The sequence below is a fragment of the Eleutherodactylus coqui genome, chromosome 4, assembly GCF_035609145.1.
Source record: "Eleutherodactylus coqui strain aEleCoq1 chromosome 4, aEleCoq1.hap1, whole genome shotgun sequence".
In the NCBI taxonomy this organism is placed as follows: Eukaryota; Metazoa; Chordata; class Amphibia; order Anura; family Eleutherodactylidae; genus Eleutherodactylus; species Eleutherodactylus coqui.
The window spans coordinates 169,631,666-169,654,590 of NC_089840.1; the positions used below are offsets into that span (position 1 = coordinate 169,631,666).

Consider the following 22,925-nt stretch of genomic DNA (forward strand, 5'->3'; position numbering starts at 1 on the left):
TCCCCACAGTGAGCAGGGAGGGCCGGGAGGAGGGACGCGGGAGGGCAGCGCTGAGGGAGCAGCTCTCACTACAGCGGCACATTGTTCGTGCGGGAGCCGCGGAGGGGACGAGCTGTTGGGCAGAGAGTGCGGGGAGCCGCCGCCCCGTCATGTAGGCAGCCGCCCGTCCGCCGCTTCTTCTCGCCGCTGACCGGGACGCTACAGGGAGGAGGGAGCCGCGGAAGGTCGTGAGGTGAGGCATGCCGCCCCGCAGCCCTCCCAGCAATATGGCGGCCGCTGCTGGCGGACGGTGTGCGGGCCGAGGCTGCAGGAGGGCTCCCGTGCAGGCGGCAGGCTGGGGCGTCCTGCTGGGCCTCTAACTGCACACACCGCGCGGAGACACTCGGAGGAAGAGGTGACGGGGCAGCATGGAGCCCAAGCACCGGGAGCTCCTCCAGCAGTGCCACACCAACCTGGTGGAGTCCGTCAGCCAGGCGGAGCGGCTGCTGGAGCTCCTGGAGGAGAGCGGCGCCCTCACCCCCCGGGAGCGCCAGGAGCTGGACGGCGGCAGCAGCCCGCAGGAGAAGGTGGACCTCCTGCTCAAGATGCTGCTGCTCAAGGAGAAGGACCACTTCCAAGACCTGCGGGTGGCGCTAGAGAAGACGGAGCCCCACCTGCTGCCCATCCTCTACATGAACGGCTTGGGGAGTGCAGACACTGCAGGTGAGACCCTCTAACATACCAGTGAAACCCCCTAACAGTCCACAGAACCCCCTAACAGCCGGCGAGACCCTCTAACATCCCAGTGAAACCCCCTAAGAGCTGGCTGAGACCCTCTACCATCCCAGCGAGATCCCCTGACAGCCCGCCGAGAGTCTCTAACAGCCCACCAACACTGAGACCCACTAATAGTCCACCAAGACCCTCTTAACTGCCTGCTGATGCTGAAACCCTCTAACATCCCAGTGAGATCTCCTAACAGCCGTCCGAGACCCTCTAATATCCCAGCGAAACCCTCTTACAGCCCACTGATGCTGAAACCATCTAACATCCCAGCGAGACCCCCTAACAGCCCACCAACACTGAGAGGCTCTAACAGCCCACTGAGACCCCCACCAAGCCACCCCAAAGTTTCTAACCACAGCTGCTTCCAGAAAGGTTGGGTGACCACCATCATGGCCGCCGTTGCATCTCCCACAGCTTTCCAAGCATCCTGATGGGAACGTCTGTTCTCTGAGAGAGCGGTGTCCCGCCGACGAAGCTGTAGTGGGGGCTTCTGTTTGTCCTTAAGCCTCCCCACAAATCGCGAAAGGCTTCGGTCTGGCCCTCGACATTGTTGACGTGTGTCTTGGCTTCTGCGCGATGATGTTGTGCTGAACTCATCGTGATGGGAAAGACAGTGCTTCCTGCCGTCTAAAGCGACGGACCCGCTGAGGGCATTGCTGACGACATTGCTGACGGACCCGCTAAGGGTATTGCTGACGATATGGCTGATGGACCCGCGGGGACTATGGCTGACGGACCCGCGGGGACTATGGCTGACGGACCCGCGGGGACTATGGCTGACGGACCCGCGGGGGCTATGGCTGACGGACCCGCGGGGGCTATGGCTGACGGACCCGCGGGGGCTATGGCTGACGGACCCGCGGGGGCTATGGCTGACGGACCCGCGGGGGCTATGGCTGACGGACCCGCGGGGGCTATGGCTGACGGACCCGCGGGGGCTATGGCTGACGGACCCGCGGGGGCTATGGCTGACGGACCCGCGGGGGCTATGGCTGACGGACCCGCGGGGGCTATGGCTGACGGACCCGCGGGGGCTATGGCTGACGACATTGCTGACGGAACCGCGGGGGCTATGGCTGACGACATTGCTGACGGAACCGCGGGGGCTATGGCTGACGACATTGCTGACGGAACCGCGGGGGCTATGGCTGACGACATTGCTGACGGAACCGCGGGGGCTATGGCTGACGACATTGCTGACGGAACCGCGGGGGCTATGGCTGACGACATTGCTGACGGAACCGCGGGGGCTATGGCTGACGACATTGCTGACGGAACCGCGGAGGCTATGGCTGACGACATTGCTGACGGAACCGCGGAGGCTATGGCTGACGACATTGCTGACGGAACCGCGGAGGCTATGGCTGACGACATTGCTGACGGAACCGCGGAGGCTATGGCTGACGACATTGCTGACGGAACCGCGGAGGCTATGGCTGACGACATTGCTGACGGAACCGCGGAGGCTATGGCTGACGACATTGCTGACGGAACCGCGGAGGCTATGGCTGACGACATTGCTGACGGAACCGCGGAGGCTATGGCTGACGACATTGCTGACGGAACCGCGGAGGCTATGGCTGACGACATTGCTGACGGAACCGCGGAGGCTATGGCTGACGACATTGCTGACGGAACCGCGGAGGCTATGGCTGACGACATTGCTGACGGAACCGCGGGGGCTATGGCTGTTGTTGAAGGACCCGCGGAGGCTATTGCTGACGGACCCGCGGAGGCTATTGCTGACGGACCCGCGGAGGCTATTGCTGACGGACCCGCGGAGGCTATTGCTGACGGACCCGCGGAGGCTATTGCTGACGACATTGCTGACGGACCCGCTGAGGCTATTATTGCTGACGACATTGCTGACAGACCCGCTGAGGCTATTATTGCTGACGACATTGCTGACGGAACCGCGGGGGCTATGACTGACGACATTGCTGACGGAACCGCGGGGGCTATGGCTGACGACATTGCTGACGGAACCGCGGGGGCTATGGCTGACGACATTGCTGACGGAACCGCGGAAGCTATGGCTGACGACATTGCTGACGGAACCGCGGGGGCTATGGCTGACGACATTGCTGACGGAACCGCGGGGGCTATGGCTGACGACATTGCTGACGGAACCGCGGGGGCTATGGCTGACGACATTGCTGACGGAACCGCGGGGGCTATGGCTGACGACATTGCTGACGGAACCGCGGGGGCTATGGCTGACGACATTGCTGACGGAACCGCGGGGGCTATGGCTGACGACATTGCTGACGGAACCGCGGGGGCTATGGCTGACGACATTGCTGACGGAACCGCGGGGGCTATGGCTGACGACATTGCTGACGGAACCGCGGGGGCTATGGCTGACGACATTGCTGACGGAACCGCGGGGGCTATGGCTGACGACATTGCTGACGGAACCGCGGGGGCTATGGCTGACGACATTGCTGACGGAACCGCGGGGGCTATGGCTGACGACATTGCTGACGGAACCGCGGGGGCTATGGCTGACGGAACCGCGGGGGCTATGGCTGACGGAACCGCGGGGGCTATGGCTGACGGAACCGCGGGGGCTATGGCTGACGGACCCGCGGAGGCTATGGCTGACGGACCCGCGGAGGCTATGGCTGACGGACCCGCGGAGGCTATGGCTGACGGACCCGCGGAGGCTATGGCTGACGGACCCGCGGAGGCTATGGCTGACGGACCCGCGGAGGCTATGGGTGACGGACCCGCGGAGGCTATGGCTGACGGACCCGCGGAGGCTATGGCTGACGGACCCGCGGAGGCTATGGCTGACGGACCCGCGGAGGCTATGGCTGACGGACCCGCGGAGGCTATGGCTGACGGACCCGCGGAGGCTATGGCTGACGGACCCGCGGAGGCTATGGCTGACGGACCCGCGGAGGCTATGGCTGACGGACCCGCGGAGGCTATGGCTGACGGACCCGCGGAGGCTATGGCTGACGGACCCGCGGAGGCTATTATTGCTGACGACATTGCTGACGGACCCGCTGAGGCTATTATTGCTGACGACATTGCTGACGGACCCGCTGAGGCTATTATTGCTGACGGACCCGCTGAGGCTATTATTGCTGACGACATTGCTGACGGACCCGCGGAGGCTATTGCTGACGGACCCGCGGAGGCTATTGCTGACGGACCCGCGGAGGCTATTGCTGACGGACCCGCGGAGGCTATTGCTGACGGACCCGCGGAGGCTATTGCTGACGACATTGCTGACGGAACCGCGGGGGCTATGGCTGACGACATTGCTGACGGAACCGCGGGGGCTATGGCTGACGACATTGCTGACGGAACCGCGGGGGCTATGGCTGACGACATTGCTGACGGAACCGCGGGGGCTATGGCTGACGACATTGCTGACGGAACCGCGGGGGCTATGGCTGACGACATTGCTGACGGAACCGCGGGGGCTATGGCTGACGACATTGCTGACGGAACCGCGGGGGCTATGGCTGACGACATTGCTGACGGAACCGCGGGGGCTATGGCTGACGACATTGCTGACGGACCCGCGGAGGCTATGGCTGACGGACCCGCGGAGGCTATGGCTGACGGACCCGCGGAGGCTATGGCTGACGGACCCGCGGAGGCTATGGCTGACGGACCCGCGGAGGCTATGGCTGACGGACCCGCGGAGGCTGTTGCTGACGGACCCGCGGAGGCTGTTGCTGACGGACCCGCGGAGGCTGTTGCTGACGGACCCGCGGAGGCTGTTGGTGACGGACCCGCGGAGGCTGTTGGTGACGGACCCGCGGAGGCTATTGCTGACGGACCCGCGGAGGCTATTGCTGACGGACCCGCGGAGGCTATTGCTGACGGACCCGCGGAGGCTATTGCTGACGGACCCGCGGAGGCTATTGCTGACGGACCCGCGGAGGCTATTGCTGACGGACCCGCGGAGGCTATTGCTGACGGACCCGCGGAGGCTATTATTGCTGACGGACCCGCGGAGGCTATTATTGCTGACGACATTGCTGACGGACCCGCGGAGGCTATTATTGCTGACGACATTGCTGACGGACCCGCTGAGGCTATTATTGCTGACGACATTGCTGACGGACCCGCTGAGGCTATTATTGCTGACGACATTGCTGACGGACCCGCGGAGGCTATTGCTGACGGACCCGCGGAGGCTATTGCTGACGGACCCGCGGAGGCTATTGCTGACGGACCCGCGGAGGCTATTGCTGACGGACCCGCGGAGGCTATTGCTGACGGACCCGCGGAGGCTATTGCTGACGGACCCGCGGAGGCTATTGCTGACGGACCCGCGGAGGCTATTGCTGACGGACCCGCGGAGGCTATTGCTGACGGACCCGCGGAGGCTATTGCTGACGGACCCGCGGAGGCTATTGCTGACGGACCCGCGGAGGCTATTGCTGACGGACCCGCGGAAGCTATTGCTGACGGACCCGCGGAAGCTATTGCTGACGGACCCGCGGAGGCTATTGCTGACGACATTGCTGACGGACCCGCGGAGGCTATTGCTGACGGACCCGCGGAGGCTATTGCTGACGGACCCGCGGAGGCTATTGCTGACGGACCCGCGGAGGCTATTGCTGACGGACCCGCGGAGGCTATTGCTGACGGACCCGCGGAGGCTATTGCTGACGGACCCGCGGAGGCTATTGCTGACGGACCCGCGGAAGCTATTGCTGACGGACCCGCGGAAGCTATTGCTGACGACATTGCTGACGGACCCGCGGAGGCTATTGCTGACGGACCCGCGGAGGCTATTGCTGACGGACCCGCGGAGGCTATTGCTGACGGACCCGCGGAGGCTATTGCTGACGGACCCGCGGAGGCTATTGCTGACGACATTGCTGACGGACCCGCGGAGGCTATTGCTGACGGACCCGCGGAGGCTATTGCTGACGGACCCGCGGAGGCTATTGCTGACGGACCCGCGGAGGCTATTGCTGACGGACCCGCGGAGGCTATTGCTGACGGACCCGCGGAGGCTATTGCTGACGGACCCGCGGAGGCTATTGCTGACGGACCCGCGGAGGCTATTGCTGACGGACCCGCGGAGGCTATTGCTGACGGACCCGCGGAGGCTATTGCTGACGGACCCGCGGAGGCTATTGCTGACGGACCCGCGGAGGCTATTGCTGACGGACCCGCGGAGGCTATTGCTGACGGACCCGCGGAGGCTATTGCTGACGGACCCGCGGAGGCTATTGCTGACGGACCCGCGGAGGCTATTGCTGACGGACCCGCGGAGGCTATTGCTGACGGACCCGCGGAGGCTATTGCTGACGGACCCGCTGAGGCTATTATTGCTGACGACATTGCTGACGGACCCGCTGAGGCTATTATTGCTGACGACATTGCTGACGGACCCGCTGAGGCTATTATTGCTGACGACATTGCTGACGGACCCGCTGAGGCTATTATTGCTGACGGACCCGCTGAGGCTATTGCTGACGACATTGCTGACGGACCCGCTGAGGCTATTGCTGACGACATTGCTGACGGACCCGCTGAGGCTATTGCTGACGGACCCGCTGAGGCTATTGCTGACGGACCCGCTGAGGCTATTGCTGACGACATTGCTGACGGACCCGCTGAGGCTATTGCTGACGACATTGCTGACGGACCCACTGAGGCTATTGCTGACGACATTGCTGACGGACCCGCTGGGGTATTGCTGATGGACCCGCTGAGGGTATTGCTGACAGTAGCGCTGTATAGATGTGCGGATGGAGCCTTCACAGAACAAAATGCGCTTCTGTTACACGCTGTGAACATTTGCTGCATCTGCGACAGAACGAGCATAATGTGGATTAGATAATTTCCACGCAGAAAATGTTGCTGGCGTGTGGACGGGGTTCGGAGAATCCTCTCCATGTGTTGTAGTGTAACCGACAGTGGGTTCCACGCAGGTCCGCCATGTCTGATCTTCGCTGAGGAGGTCGCTTGTCACCATACTTAACTTAAAGGAGGTTTCTTCTGAGTCGGCCCGGCAGTAGGCAGCAGCGATGATGTTCTGTAAACCCATGTGATCGCGGCAGCGGTGGCAAATGCGAGGAGAGTACGGCCTGGTGTGTCACCTGTCAGCGCTGTCCTGCAGCTCAGAAAACCCCTCTGCGGTTGATGGGATTCCAGTAAAGTTCTATGGAAATGTCGCATAAATCTAACTGGCGGCGGCACTCAGACACATTTAGTAATGTGACAAGTTCTGGCTTTTATAAGGCCATAAACGAGCGTATACGCAGCGCCCACATTTACCAGTGTTACTTTTTGCATCTTGTCAGACACTTTGTTGAAGTGTAAACAGTTTTGGGATCTGTTAGTACAGCTCTAATGTTCTGCACAAAGTAACCGGGTAACGTAAGAAGGAGAAAGTATCTTACGCCTAGCAAGATGTGTCCTATTTGTCTCAACAGCACGCAGCACCGCGATAAACCTGCTACATCTTGGAATGGACCAGGTATAAATATATTGGGCTGCGTTCACACTTGGAAGATTTGCTACAGTTCTTCTGCAGCAGAAAAATCCACAGCCATCTCTGTACAATGTGATGTGGATCCGCAGCAGACGTCCCCCCTGCGATGGGGAGGGTGATGTCTGCTGTGACACCGCCGAAAAATCTGCACCGTAATCCGCAGTGAAAAATGCACCGTAGCTTCACAGCAAAACCCCCCGTGTATGAATGCAGCTGTAGACGGGATTGATGAGCCGCCGTGTCCGCGGGATGTAAAGTTTTGTGACTCTTGTGGTTGTTTAATACTTTTCTAAACTGACATATAGCGAAGTAGGACTAGTAATTTAATGCAGTGTCCGAAGTGAACGCCATAGAGGAGTTTTATGACACGGTCTAAAAGATAATCTGTCTTTGTTGCCCCTGGCAACCCATCACAGTGCAGCTTTCATTCTGTATTCTGCTCTGGTAAAATGAAAGCCGCGCTGTGATTCTTTGTTGCTCATAGCAACCACAGATTCTTTTAGACCGTTTCATAGATCTGCCCCTATATTTTTTTGTATATCAACACCAGAAACTGGCGTAAAAGCATCAGTAAGTCTACTCCGCTGTGTGACAACGATGAGTTAACCTATAGCTCTCATGCACAAGAAGTAGTCTCAGAAGTTTGTGTTGCCCATAGAAACTAGAGAAAGTTTTGAGACTAGAAGCTGATTGGTTACTTTGTGCTGTAATAAACGGGTTCTGCATGTATGATCATGTCAATAAAGTGTATGTGACAGCGTCCAGGAAACGCTGGCACTCCGATGTGTTCAGCTTCCGGATCCTTCTGTACATTCTCCTTGTCTGCAGCCCAGAGATAAGATCTGGGGGCAAACGGGGACAGGAGTGTAATGTGTGTACCCAGCGCTCCGATCACATGGAGCTCTGCAGATGTTCTGCATCGTTATACCCCGAGTGCTGCTGATGGTTATGCCGGCATTACTGAAGGTTTCCCGGCGGTCTCCACATCCGTCCATAGCCTCCAGTGTGGTCACTTTTACACTTTGTTAACATCTATTGGAAATTGTTTGGTATCCATGTAAAGACGTTGCTGCTGACTTGTTGTGGTTTCCAGCTCCTGCATTACAAAGCGCCTCTTTCTCGCACGGACAACGCCGTACGTTCTGCGACAAATGTTCCACGTGTGACTACGGCTTTACTACCTCTGCCTCGTAGCTCAGCTGTTCGTCTGTCAACAAGTTTGCAGACTGTTACTATTGGGAACCACTGACCAAGCCTGTCTGTGCCTTAATGACCTACGCTTTTTTCATTGTTGCATTCCAGGAGCCATAACTTTTTAGCTTTTCCATCAACAGCCATACAAGGGCTTGTTTATTGTGGGATAAACTTTTCATTTATTCAATTTTGGGGAACTTGTAACATTTTTATTCCTTTTTATTCCATTTTTTTCTAGAGGCAAGATTAACGAAATCTGCAATTCTAGCTTTTTTTTTTTCAGTGTTCACCGTGCGGCATAAATAATCTGGTAAATTAAAGGGGTTGTCCCGCGCCGAAACGTTTTTTTTTTTTTCTTTTCAACACCCCCCCCCCCCCCCCCCCGGTTCGGCGCGAGACAACCCCGATGCAGGTGTTAAAAAAGAACACCGGACAGCGCTTACCTGAATCCCCGCGCTCCGGTGACTTCTTACTTACCTGCTGAAGATGGCCGCCGGCATCTTCTCCCTCAGTGGACCGCAGGGCTTCTGTGCGGTCCATTGCCGATTCCAGCCTCCTGATTGACTGGAATCGGCACGTGACGGGGCGGAGCTACACGGAGCCCCATTGAGAAAAGCAGAAGACCCGGACTGCGCAAGCGCGTCTAATTTGGCCATTAGACGGCGAAAATTAGACGGCAACCATGGAGACGAGGACGCCAGCAACGGAACAGGTAAGTGAATAACTTTTGATAACTTCTGTATGGCTCATAATTAATGCACAATGTACATTACAAAGTGCATTAATATGGCCATACAGAAGTGTATAGACCCACTTGCTGCCGCGGGACAACCCCTTTAATTCAGCAGGCTGGTACGATTACACCAATACCAAATTTATATAGGTGTGTGTTTGCTTGTTTTTATAATTTTTTTTTTTGCAACTTTTTCACATTTTTATTAGCGAAATTAGCTATTTTCACCGCGTTTCTTTTATTTTTCCATGGCATGCACTGTGTGGGTTGAATAACATACTAACTTTTTTGTCTGGGGCATTATGAATGCAGCAACGTACGTCACATGTGATTTATTTATTTTTTTAATTAATTTTTTTTTAATAATTCACTTATTTTTTTTTTATATAGTTAAGGCCTCCTGCACATGGGTGGATTTGCATTGCAAAATCTGGAGTGGGATTCCGCCTCTAGATACTGCAGCAAATCCAGCCCATCGCATGCTATTAGAAAACAGGATTTCCTGCCCACGAGCGGAAATCAATTGCGATTTTTCGCTTGCGGGGGATAAATTGCAGCACGCTGTGATTTTGTGCGGGCTACGCACGACCAGCTTACATTGAAGTCAATGGAAACCGTCCGTTCCGCAGCCATTTTGCAATCATCATTGCAGAATGGTCGCAGGAGCCGCATCATTGCCATAGCAATGGTGCGGCGTCCTCTGTGTGCCAGGCGGCACATTTGCAGCAGAGGAGAAGATGGTGGAGGGGCAAGCAGGATGGAGAAATGACAGCTCTCCGCGGTGAGCCTATCTGATAGATAGGCTCACTGCGGCAAATCGCAGCATGCCGCAATTTGAATCCCGCGAGCGGAGAATTGCTGTGATTCTCCGCTCATGGACGTCGGGCTGCGCTTTCCATAGTTAAGTCCATGGAAAGCGTTTACTGCGTTGCCTGCGGCCGGATTATCCCCGCAGATAACGCAGTGACATATCACCCGTGGACAGGAGGCTTAAGGGGAAAAGCTGGGTTTTAACTTTTTTATTTATTTTTGTCCCACTAGGGGACTTGATTATCAGCATCTTTCATCACTCTCCTGAAAAACTACTATTCTTTAGTACAATAGTGCATTAGAAAGCCCATGAGGTCAGCCAGAGACTGAGCCTTATAGGCCACCGTAGCTAGCAGACCTAGTGGCTATATTGAAGCCTCCGAGTGCTGTAGCTACCCATCGTGATCACGGGGGTCCTAAGGGTGACAGTGGGAGCCCCTCACTCTGCCTTTTACATGCTGCGGTCGCACTGACTGCACTGTGTAAAGGATTACATAGCAGGAATCAAGTCTCTTCGGTCCCCGCTATTAGAGCAATTGCCCGGCTATCATCCGACAGCTGAGCACCCGCTGCCCCCCGAACGGGAGACCCGCACAGGGCTTCCAATGCAGCGCCGTCTTTCAGCAGTGCTGCAGAATAAAGTCCCTTAACGGTCGCCGTCAACAGACATATGGGTACTCGTTAAGGGGATAAATTAGTGCTCGGTATAATTTATGTTGCAGTTTATAATCCGTACAAAATAATGTGTTGTCTACAAAATCGCACTTTTTAATGTAGAATATCTGGGTAAGGCCTCCTGCACATGGGTGGATTTGCATTGCGAAATCTGCAGTGGGATTCCACCTCCGGAATCTGCAGCAAATCCAGCCCACAGCGTGCTACCTACGGACAGATTACATTGAAGTCCAATGGAAGCCGTCCGTCCCGCGGCCAATCATCATTGCAGAATGGTCGCGGCAGCCACGTCATCACCATAGCGACAGCGCGGCGTCCTCTATACTGCACTTGTGTGCCGGCTGGAACATCAGCAGCAGAGGAGAAGACGGCGGAGATGTATGCTGGGGTACGACCCACCTGTGTGCAGGCGGCCTAAGAGGGTGTCCCATGGTAACTTGCACATCACAGCTCTGTAGCAATGTATTTCCTCCATATATGGCCCCGAATTATAGTTTATTGCTCTTTTCTATAACTGTTGGGTTCTGTTCACATCTCGTTTTTGCCCACATCCTTAGTAGAATGTTTAAATGGATGGGGAAGACTTTTCGGCACTATAGTGGTGCCTGTTGGCCATCTTACTGGCAGTTATCTTGGATTTAGCCCAAGAAACGTTAATGTAAAGGGAGTCATATAATACATGGTGAAAAGTTATGCAATTAGTGTTTTCCATGCCACATAATTCAACATATTAATACTCAGCGTGATATCGTCCATATCTTGGAAGTGGTTGCAGCTATTCAAACAATGATTGCCCTTAATGAATTTCTGATTAATCTATTCCCCTAAACCATGTATCCCATGACCCCTTTTCCATTGAAGTTTCCTTTGAGCTTAATCCAAGATGGCCGAGTGGCACCAGCATAGTTCCAGAAAGATTTCCCTCATCCCTGTAAGGCCCCCTGCACACGGGCGGAAATTCCGCGGCGAGATTTCCTGCAGAATTTCTGCCTATGCCCGCTGCCATAGGATTGCGTGCATGCAGGCAATCCTATGCACACAGCCAAGATTTGTCTGCGTAATAACACACGCAGAAAACAAATCGCGGCATGTTCTATTTCTGTGCAGGTCTCGCAGAAGCCCGCACAGAAATGTCAGTAGAGACGCGCCGACTCCGCTCTGCGCATGCGCCGGCAGGGCGGCAGCCGGCACACCACAGAGAAGAGGAGATGCCGGGAGTGGGTAAGCCGCAGGTTGCTGCAGGAGCACGGATCCGCATCTCGCTGTGAGAATTCTCGCAGCGGGATCCGACTCAGCTGTCTGCAGGCGGCCTAAGGCCAGCGGTGCGATATACCGCTGCAGATTTCTGCTGTGTGGGAGCACTAATGTCACCGCGATTTTCCGATATGAACCTATCATTATGATAGGTTCATCGCAGCATGCTGTGATTTTTATACATGAGCAGAAAATCACAGCGCTTCCATAGTTATCCTATGGAAAGCGTTTATTGCGTTGCTCGCGTGCGGATAATCGGCGCTGGTAACGCAGTGAAATATCGCCCGTGGACAGGAGGGCTAAGTGCTCTAGAAAAGTGTCCTACGTGTATCTCTTTTTGATCAGAAGATATGTCTGGTGCCCCTGACTCTTGACAGTTGTACGTTTAGGAGAAGTGCCGTTCCTAACCTTTAGGTCACAGAGGAGAAAAAATGACGTTTTGGTAAGTGGAGATGATGATGTATATGAATACAAAGTCACTTACAGTTAGGCCGCCTGCAGATGGGCAGAAATCCCGCAGCGGATTTCCGTCACAGAAAGCCTGCATAGGAGTGCATTACAATACGCACTCCTATGCAGATGGCCGCGGTTTGGCCGCGCGAAATGTCGCGCGGCAAACAAACCGCGGCATGTCCTATATCTGTGTGGGGCTCACAGAGCCTCGCACAGAAATGTCACTCACCCGGGCGCGGGTGAGTACGCGCTCCTCCCTGCAGGATCGCCGCCGGATCCGACCCGCCCGTCTGCAGGCTGCCTTATGTAGAAAAGAGGCGCTTCTGTGGGTCCTTAAGGAGAGAGCACCTAGAAAGTATGAGGAGACTTACAAGACCATCCATGCTCCTCTGGGAAATATGCGAAAGGAAAGACGGGACTGACTTTGGCTCGTATTCTGCTGTTCATTGATTATTTGCTGGGAAGTCCTAGGAGTTACTCTTGTCAACTCTCCATAAAGGATGGACCCGATATGTACATCACAAGCAGGAAATCCCTCTGCAGGTTGTCTGTTGGAGATGTCCACCGGGGGCGCACTGGCTGCAGAAACTTATGTGACTGAGAATCTGTTCCATTCATCTGAGTCGCGTTGCCTTTGCGGCCGGCATGTGGGTATCTCCAAGCCCCATTCACATGAATAGTTGCAGGGATTTCTGCTACAAATCTGGTACATATGAAGTCCGCCTTATTTCTCATGGCGGTCCAATCTCTTGAACTGCTCTCATGGCGGTCCAATCTCTTGAACCGCTCTCACGGCGGTGCAATCTCTTGTACCGCTCTCACGGCGGTGCAATCTCATGATCCGCTCTCACGGCGGTGCAATCTCTTGATCCGCTCTCATGGCGGTCCAATCTCTTGAACCGTTCTCATGGCGGTCCAATCTCTTGAACCGTTCTCATGGCGGTCCAATCTCTTGAACCGTTCTCATGGCGGTCCAATCTCTTGAACCGTTCTCATGGCGGTCCAATCTCTTGAACCGTTCTCATGGCGGTCCAATCTCTTGTACCGTTCTCATGGCGGTCCAATCTCTTGATCCGCTCTCATGGCGGTCCAATCTTTTGAACCGTTCTCATGGCGGTCCAATCTCTTGTACCGTTCTCATGGCGGTCCAATCTCTTGTACCGTTCTCATGGCGGTCCAATCTCTTGTACCGTTCTCATGGCGGTCCAATCTCTTGAAACGTTCTCATGGCGGTCCAATCTCTTGTACCGTTCTCATGGCGGTCCAATCTCTTGTACCGTTCTCATGGCGGTCCAATCTCTTGTACCGTTCTCATGGCGGTCCAATCTCTTGTATCGCTCTCATGGCGGTCCAATCTCTTGTACCGCTCTCACGGCGGTCCAATCTCTTGATCCGCTCTCATGGCGGTCCAATCTTTTGAACCGTTCTCATGGCGGTCCAATCTCTTGTACCGTTCTCATGGCGGTCCAATCTCTTGTACCGTTCTCATGGCGGTCCAATCTCTTGAAACGTTCTCATGGCGGTCCAATCTCTTGTACCGTTCTCATGGCGGTCCAATCTCTTGAAACGTTCTCATGGCGGTCCAATCTCTTGTACCGTTCTCATGGCGGTCCAATCTCTTGTACCGTTCTCATGGCGGTCCAATCTCTTGATCCGCTCTCATGGCGGTCCAATCTTTTGAACCGTTCTCATGGCGGTCCAATCTCTTGTACCGTTCTCATGGCGGTCCAATCTCTTGTACCGTTCTCATGGCGGTCCAATCTCTTGTACCGTTCTCATGGCGGTCCAATCTCTTGAAACGTTCTCATGGCGGTCCAATCTCTTGTACCGTTCTCATGGCGGTCCAATCTCTTGTACCGTTCTCATGGCGGTCCAATCTCTTGTACCGTTCTCATGGCGGTCCAATCTCTTGTACCGCTCACATGGCGGTCCAATCTCTTGAAACGTTCTCATGGCGGTCCAATCTCTTGTACCGTTCTCATGGCGGTCCAATCTCTTGTACCGTTCTCACGGCGGTCCAATCTCTTGTACCGCTCACACGGCGGTCCAATCTCTTGTACCGCTCACACGGCGGTCCAATCTCTTGTACCGCTCACACGGCGGTCCAATCTCTTGAACCGCTCTCACGGCGGTCCAATCTCTTGAACCGCTCTCACGGCGGTCCAATCTCTTGAACCGCTCTCACGGCGGTCCAATCTCTTGAACCGCTCTCACGGCGGTCCAATCTCTTGAACCGCTCTCACGGCGGTCCAATCTCTTGAACCGCTCTCACGGCGGTCCAATCTCTTGAACCGCTCTCACGGCGGTCCAATCTCTTGAACCGCTCTCACGGCGGTCCAATCTCTTGAACCGCTCTCACGGCGGTCCAATCTCTTGAACCGCTCTCACGGCGGTCCAATCTCTTGAACCGCTCTCACGGCGGTCCAATCTCTTGATCGGCTCTCACGGCGGTCCAATCTCTTGATCGGCTCTCACGGCGGTCCAATCTCTTGATCGGCTCTCACGGCGGTCCAATCTCTTGATCGGCTCTCACGGCGGTCCAATCTCTTGATCGGCTCTCACGGCGGTCCAATCTCTTGATCGGCTCTCACGGCGGTCCAATCTCTTGATCGGCTCTCACGGCGGTCCAATCTCTTGATCGGCTCTCACGGCGGTCCAATCTCTTGATCGGCTCTCACGGCGGTCCAATCTCTTGATCGGCTCTCACGGCGGTCCAATCTCTTGAACCGCTCTCACGGCGGTCCAATCTCTTGAACCGCTCTCACGGCGGTCCAATCTCTTGAACCGCTCTCACGGCGGTCCAATCTCTTGAACCTCTCTCACGGCGGTCCAATCTCTTGAACCGCTCTTTGTGCGAAGTCTAATCTAACACTACTCCGTGCGCAGTCTAATCTCCACTGGCGCTACATAGCACAGTAATTTTAAGTGTATTTTCTCTTTTCCCACACAGGAATTATCCTAGATGTACAGCAGTCACCACCTTTGTGCTGTGGGACCCCTTTTTATCTCTACATGTAGCAAGGTGACCCTGGCCTATGGTTATTAGTTGCACTCCATGACCTAGAATCCCTTATTACCCGCCTGCAGACTGCAGGTATTTCTCAAGTCACAACTCAATAAAATGGTTTAGTTATATTTTATAATCTCTAGTACAGTGAAATATTCTGCAATCTCTCAGATTGAGCCGCACTCCTATTTATAATCCTTTTACTTGAGATTTTACAGAACCTGAATTTCTATGTCATTTTATTGTCCTCTACCACTTCCTATGCCACTACTCTTTAACCCTTTAAGGTGACCCATTTTTTCAATTTTCCAGTTCACCATGTATAATTTAAGAATTAAATCCTAATATACTGCAGTCCTCACATTTACCTCTAGGACTAATAATAGTCTGACACTTCCTGTCCTGGAGAGAAAACTCCTGCGTCGTCGGCATCCCGTTATCATCACAGGCAGGATTACACTCTGAGGTTACACCTATATATAGCTAACACAGGATCCACCATTCAAAATAGGCATTGTCACATCTCACCTCCTGCTCACAGTAATCTCTGCACGTGTCTAGAACACTATCCTATGGAGGTCAATGAGTCTAGTCTGTTGTGTCTATGGTCCATGAAGCTGCTGTCCCGAACAGGAAGTGTGAGGCTGTTATTAGGCTTAGTGACCAGGGTGAAAATGGCTAAATATTAGGGTTTCTACTATACATATTAATATGGAAAATAAAATGAGTCATTCAAAAGTATATGTTAACCTAAAAACTTGATCTAAATGGTTATTGACTTTGCAAACAGCTTGCGCTTATATGACAGCCAATATGATAAAGTTATTTGTACTTTTACTAGTTATCCAAAGTTACTTTTTTGCGCTAAAGGACACATTTACAGGGGTGAGTGCGATACCAGGCCGAGAAACTCACAGCATCACTGAGGGGAAAAAAACACTTGTGAGTAAGTCCATTCAAAAGAATGGAGTTCATATTCGTGCATCTCACAACGCCCCTGAGAATGTAGCCTAACGTGCTGGCCACTAGGGGGTCTCCGTTCTAATTTGCTATCACTACATGCTGTCTAATTGATAGTGGCGATCGCATGAACGTAAACAAAAAGTAAAAAAAAAAAAGTTCAAGATTCAGCTTAAAAAAAGTTTAAAAAGTTAAAGGGGTTGTCCCGAGGCAGCAAGTGGGTCTGTACACTTCTGCATGGCCATAATAATGCACTTTGTAATGTACATTGTGCATTAATTATGAGCCATGCAGAAGTTATAAAAAGTTTTATACTTACCTGTTCCGTTGCTGGCGTCCTCGTCTCCATGGTGCCGACTAATTTTCGCCCTCCGATGGCCAAATTAGCCGCGCTTGCGCAGTCCGGGTCTTCTGCAGTCTTCTATGGGGCTCCGTGTAGCTCCGTGTAGCTCCGCCCCGTCACGTGCCGATTCCAGCCAATCAGGAGGCTGGAATCGGCAATGGACCGCACAGAAGAGCTGCGGTCCACGGAGGAAGAGGCCATCTTCAGCGGTGAGTAGAGAAGTCACCGGAGCGCGGGGATTCAGGTAAGCGCTCCGGTGAGCTTTCTTTACCTCCCTGCATCGGGGTTGTCTCGCGCCGAACGGGGGGGGGGTTGAAAAAAAAAAAAACCCGTTTCGGCGCGGGACAACCCCTTTAAAGTTTAATCTCCCCCTTAGGCCGGCTGCACACGGCCGTGACGGGCGGTATATTCCGCGGCGAAGCCCGTCACGGCGCCCCCCAGAGACCCCAGCGGATCCGGCGTCCTGGGTCCCGCATGACGCGCCGCAGCGTCATGTGACGCGCTGGCCAAGTCACGAGACACGCCCACAGCGTCACATGACGCGGTTGCGGAGAGGCGATTTAACGCTATCTTCCGCTGTGCTACAGTGGAAGATGGCGTGAGCGGACGGCTTCCATTGACTGCAATGGAAGCCGGCTGCGCGTACACCCGCGGCAAATAGAGCATGCCGCGGGAGATTTTACGGTGCGGAATTCCGCGATGGAATTTCGCTCCGTGAGCATTGAACTATTAGGTTCAATTACGCGGCGGAAATCCGTCTGTGGGAAAGAGGCCTTATGGATCATATCCGTAAGGGGAGATGAAATTTCATATCTAAAGTCCCCAGATTTGTTTCCTGATCTGATCTGTTTCCGTGGACCTTTCCTAGCTTCGGTGCATGTACCTGGGGGCGTGGTGAGCAGTCCCTGGTCACGTGATTGCCATTATTCAATGGATAATGGCGATCACTTAAAATTAAAAAAAAAAAAAAAAGTTGAAGTTTCATCTCCACTCACCAGTGCAATCCGGTGAGAGGAGATAAAACTTCTTACCGGAAGCGTCCGCATTTGAACCCCCAACACGATCATTCTCCACGGACCTTCCCGACTTCTGCGCATGCACCCTGCGGCAATATGCTGGACACATGCGCAGGAGCCGGGGTGCGCCCGGGAAATTTAATATCTCGTTGCTCCGGCCACCAAAGGTCACTGAGAGCTTGCAGCAGTGACCTGTGGCCTCAATGAGCGGTCCCCAGTCAAGTGATAAAAAGGTAGCGATTTACCTTAGGCCGGCCTTACATGACCAGATAGAAATTGTGGATTCTGCATGCGTCTGATCCCCGGTAATACGCAGATCAATCAAATGCATTGGATTACACAATTCCGCTCACGTTAGCGGGTTGGAATTACGTTATCCACTCACAGAAAATGCTGCATGTTCTATTTTACCGCTGATATCTGCAACATTGAGCCCATGATTGTTTTTTTTATATATTTTTTTTTTTTTGAGATTGGGTGACCCAAAAAAAAAATTCAGGAATTTTATTTCCCCCTGTTGACGTTCACAGTGCAGGATAAATGAATACGTTATTTTGATTGTATTTTAATGTATGCGGAGATACCAAATAGGTGTTTGGATTTTTGTTGTTTTGATTTTTTTATTATAAATACGGAATTAAAATTTGTAATATATGGTATTTCTGTATACATTCTATGCAGAAATGCATAACAGCCCTGGGGTCCTTCAGAAGGCCAATGGCTGCCATGACAACTTGCGATCTCTAGGTACATGTGTGTGTGTTCAGGACCCCCAAACACCATAAGAATTTACAGTGGTATTTAAAGAGTTAACAGTTGCAATTGTGATGCACTCTGATCGCAACTCTTGCAGCCTGGTGTCAGCTGTCAAAGACGGCCCGGCACCAGCAGAGTCTGTGCCACATCAACCTCACACATCTGGGATGTAAATATATGTTCTTGGTTACTAAGGCCGCCTGCAGACGGGCGGGTCGGATCTGGCGAATTCTCGCCGCGGGATCCGACCCCAGCGCCTGCAGGGACAAGCGTGTACTCTCCCGTGCTTGGCGGCCCCGGCTCTTTCATGTGCCGGCTGCCGGGCAGCTGGCGCATGCGCAGACCGGAGCCGGCAGCCGGGTGAGTGACGTTTCTGTGCGAGGCTCTGCGAGCCCCGCACAGAAATAGGACATGCTGCAGTTTGTTTGCCGCGGGACATTTCGCACGGCCAAACCACGGCCGTCTGCATAGGAGTGCGTATTGTAATGCACTCCTATGCAGGCTTTCAGTGCCGGAAATCCAGCGGAAAATCCCGCCGCAGGATTTCCGCCTGTGTGCAGGCGGCCTAAAGAGTTGAAGCAAATGAATCGTATATATATTATGAGGGAATTAAGTTGGGATCGCCTTGCTGAGGTCAGAGGATACTTCTCTTTTTCACCAAGCAAGGAGTTGGCAGTCAGTAGTAGGTTATAAACCGACACACGGACAGCTTTATTAGTACAGTTGCAAATTAAAATAAAAATGCAGCATAAACAAAAAGAAAGGCCTTGTCTGATTCGAATACACAGAAGTACCGCTCTGCCTGCTTACATAGCAGATTTTAGCAACTGAACTCACAGATCATGTTAGTAGCTCACACAGACCAGCTTTCTGTGTTCCCCAGGTAGAGCAGGGTGGTGGTCTTAAATATCAGACTACTGATTACCTTCACATTTAGGCTGCCTGTCCACGGCCATGACGGAATATTGCTAGCGATATTCCGCCGCAGGGGAGGAGGGGGGAGCATGCCGCGATTTTAATCCTGGGAGCGGAGAATCGCTATGATTCTCCGCTCGTGGATGTTGGGCTGTGCTTTACATAGCCTATCAGAAGCTTTTCATAGCGTGATCCACAGGCGAGTTATCACTGCAGATCACGCTATGACTATTGCCCTTGGACAGGCAGCCTGACTAGTAGGTGAGACTCTCCCTGCCACTCGGCACATATGATACAAACCTTGGTGAAATATACCTGCCCTGTATAACCACACCTTTATGCCTGTTAGAAGTGCCCCCACTACAGATGGATTTGCTTGGCATCGCCTTCGCTGGGGTCAAAGGACACGTCTCTTTTTCACCAAGCAAGGATTTGGCAGCAAGGTGTAGGTTAAAAACTGCCACGTGTCAGCTGCAAATAAACTACATAAAAATACAGCAGATTTTACACTTTTTTTTACAAGACAGCTATAGTGTTTAGATAGAAACCAGATAAAATACCTGAAGAATAAGAGTCTCACCGTCCAATATCTCCCCTTAATACAGATTATAAAGTAGCTCCGAAAAAAAACAGCAAAATGATTAATTTTAGCTATTCACGATAATATTCACCCAGACCAATCTGGATTTATACCTGGGAGATCAACATCCGAAGGGTTCAAGTGATCTCGCAGGTAGGCTGCAAACAACCAGATTGGGCTTTGGCATCGTTAGACGCCACCAAGGCTTCGGATTCAGTTGAATGGCCGTTTACTAGAGAGATTACAAGGTTTCAGATTTGGCCAAGTCTTTATTAACCCTTTCCAATCCACTGTCTGACGTTTGAAGACATTCTGATTGAAGGCTGTATAGCTCTGATGTCGGAAGACGTCTGGTAGGGTATTCTTACTGTATATTACTGGCCACTCTGTTGTCGGGGACGTCCAGCATGTCCTATACTGCAGCTCTGGCTCTAGCCAGCAGACGGCGCCATTGTGTAATGGCAAAAAGAGAAAGCCCCCTAGGAAACCCTGAATCCAATTCTTGTGAACGGCCTGCTCTGCTCTTCTTTCTGTCTGAGGAAGGGTACGAGGGTGTCCATTGTCACCACTTTTGTTCGCCCTTGGCTCTATTTATCAGACAAGATTTGGACCGCATTAGCTTATACGTTGATGTCATTATTTCTCGCTAACCCACACTCTTCTGCATGCCGTTTCAGTAGTTAGCAAGTTTGGATTTTTCTCTGGTTTACTCATAAATAGGAAGAAATCCAAGTTTATGCCACTGAATCAGCGGAGATGGATAATAGGAGAGGAACCATATCGACTTAAAGTAGTGTCGCAATTTAGATAGCTGGGAGTTTTTATGTTTGTAGAGATTACCAATATTCCTATATATTTATTATTGCTCTTTTTAATCCCCTTTCTTAAAGATAAAGTAAAAATCTGGTGCTCCCTACCGTTATCCGTAGGTAGGAGACTAAATCTTATTAAAATGATCGCCCTCTTGAAGCTTCTCCATACTATATATACTCAATATAGCATATTAATGTTATAACACCACAGTGATTTGTTATCTAATATTTTCGTCTTTCATTTGGGGAATTCGAGAATAAAATTAAGTATTAGAAACTTCGCAGCGCCCTAAAGAGACGGCAGGAACAGCACTGCCTGAATTTGGATTATTTTATATAACGGCAAATGCGATATTTAAAGCATTAGGTATCAGATGGACCTTCAGCGAGCGCTGAACACCACTGGATGTTCTACTCCTCCTCTACCTTGTTGTGGACGGTTCTGGTAAATCACAGGATATATGCTAAATATTTATTACCAATCCACCAAGTTAGCCATCCGAATATGGGATCTAGCCAAGCAAGTGAAAGGTTATAGGGACCTCTTTTTTTAAGACTCCTTTTTGGGATAAGAGAGGACTCGCATCTTAAAACTTCCTGACTCTAGATATTGGATAGAGCGCGGAATAACATCTTTATCACATCTGTTTGTTAATGAGATTTTTATATGTTTTGAGCAACTACAACAGACATCTTATGTTCCCCAATCAAGCTTCTGTAGATTTCTTCAGCTATATCCCACAGTTTGTGCACAGTATCCTGAGCCTTGTCCAACTATATAGACCGATACTTTTACCATTTAGGGCCTAAATGGTTAATTTCCTCTCTATATACTCATCTGATTCAGTCTAAATTTTCACCTAAAAGGAGATCTCTTGTTCTGTCACTTAATAACGAGGATTTGTTTAATGCTATGATTTTTCAGTATCTCAAGTGGTAAATAACTCATTCAATTACACATTTTGCATCAATGCTACACTACTCTCAAGAGACTGGACCCGATGAGAAGTTGGACCAATCCCCAGTGTCATAGATGGTTTGAACCTGATGAGGACTTGGACCGATCCCCAGTGTCAAAGATGGTTTGAACCTGATGGGGAGTCACACCGATCCTCAGTGTCGTAGATAGTTTGGACCTGATGGGGAGTCGGAGTAATCTCCACTGTCGTATATGGTTTGGACCTGATGGGGAGTCGGAGTAATCCCCAGTGTAATAGATAGTTTGGACCTGATGGGGAGTCGGAGTAATCCTCAGTGTCATAGATGGTGTGGACCTGAAGGGGAGTTGGAATAATCCCCAGTGTCATAGATGGTTTGTACCTGATGGGGAGTTGGAATAATCCCCAGTCTCATAGATGGTTTGGACCTAATGGGGAGTCGGAGTAATCCCCAGTGTCGTAGATGGCTTGGACCTGATGCTGATTTTAAATATTTGAAGCACTGAGATTTAAACCTTCTGTTGTGAAGTGACTGATTTGCTTAGTAAAGGCCCATTTAGACTGGACGAATGTCGGGCAAACGATGCCTGACACTTGTCCCTGCACATACTCGCTCTCGTGCTGCTGCATGGAAGCTAGTATTGTTGCTTCACAGCGGGGCGGCTGGAGGAGATTTCACTCCTCGCTCTCCCCCGCCACCCTCCATTGACATAACACAGTGGCCGTTCAGTACTAAACGGCTGCTTTATACACTGAGCGATCAGTGATTTGCTCATCATCTATCATTTATGCTGCATAAACGATGGACTGTAAGCTGAACAATGATCGTTCAGCGTAAATAGCAGCCGTTTACTGCTGAACGGCCGCTGTGTTATGTTAATGGAGGGAGGCGGGGGAGAGCGAGGAGTGAAATCTGCAGCCTCCCCGTCCCCTGTTGGCAGCTCTGTGAGCGAGCCAGCGCTAACAGCTACAGTGCAACAGCACAGGAGCAAGTGTATGCAGGGACGAGTGTCGGGCATCGTTTGCCCAACATTCATCCTGTCTAAATGGGCCTTAAGTTGTGGAGATTCCAGTACTGAAAGTCCCAGAGATTTGTTTACTGGGTCTTCTGGACACCAAACAATGGAAACATCGTGTACGGATTTTATTATGCAAAATACTTTTTGGCATGCAAAGCGGTGGCGATGAAATGAATGGAAATATCTTTAAAAATAGAAAGTGTCCTGAAAAATTTCATAAGGT

General features: G+C 52.2%; 1 protein-coding gene across 2 annotated transcripts in view; it reads left to right on the forward strand.

Moving 5' to 3' along the window:
- The first annotated feature begins 33 nt into the window (after nucleotides 1-33).
- The window catches only part of DLG5 (discs large MAGUK scaffold protein 5), a 174,121-nt gene continuing 151,229 nt past the window's right edge, over nucleotides 34-22,925 (forward strand). For both annotated transcript variants that reach the window (XM_066600370.1, XM_066600371.1), the window contains exon 1: nucleotides 34-702. In XM_066600370.1, coding sequence (XP_066456467.1) covers nucleotides 408-702 — 295 coding nt within the window. In that variant the 5' untranslated portion in view covers nucleotides 34-407. The remainder of the gene's footprint in view (nucleotides 703-22,925) is intronic.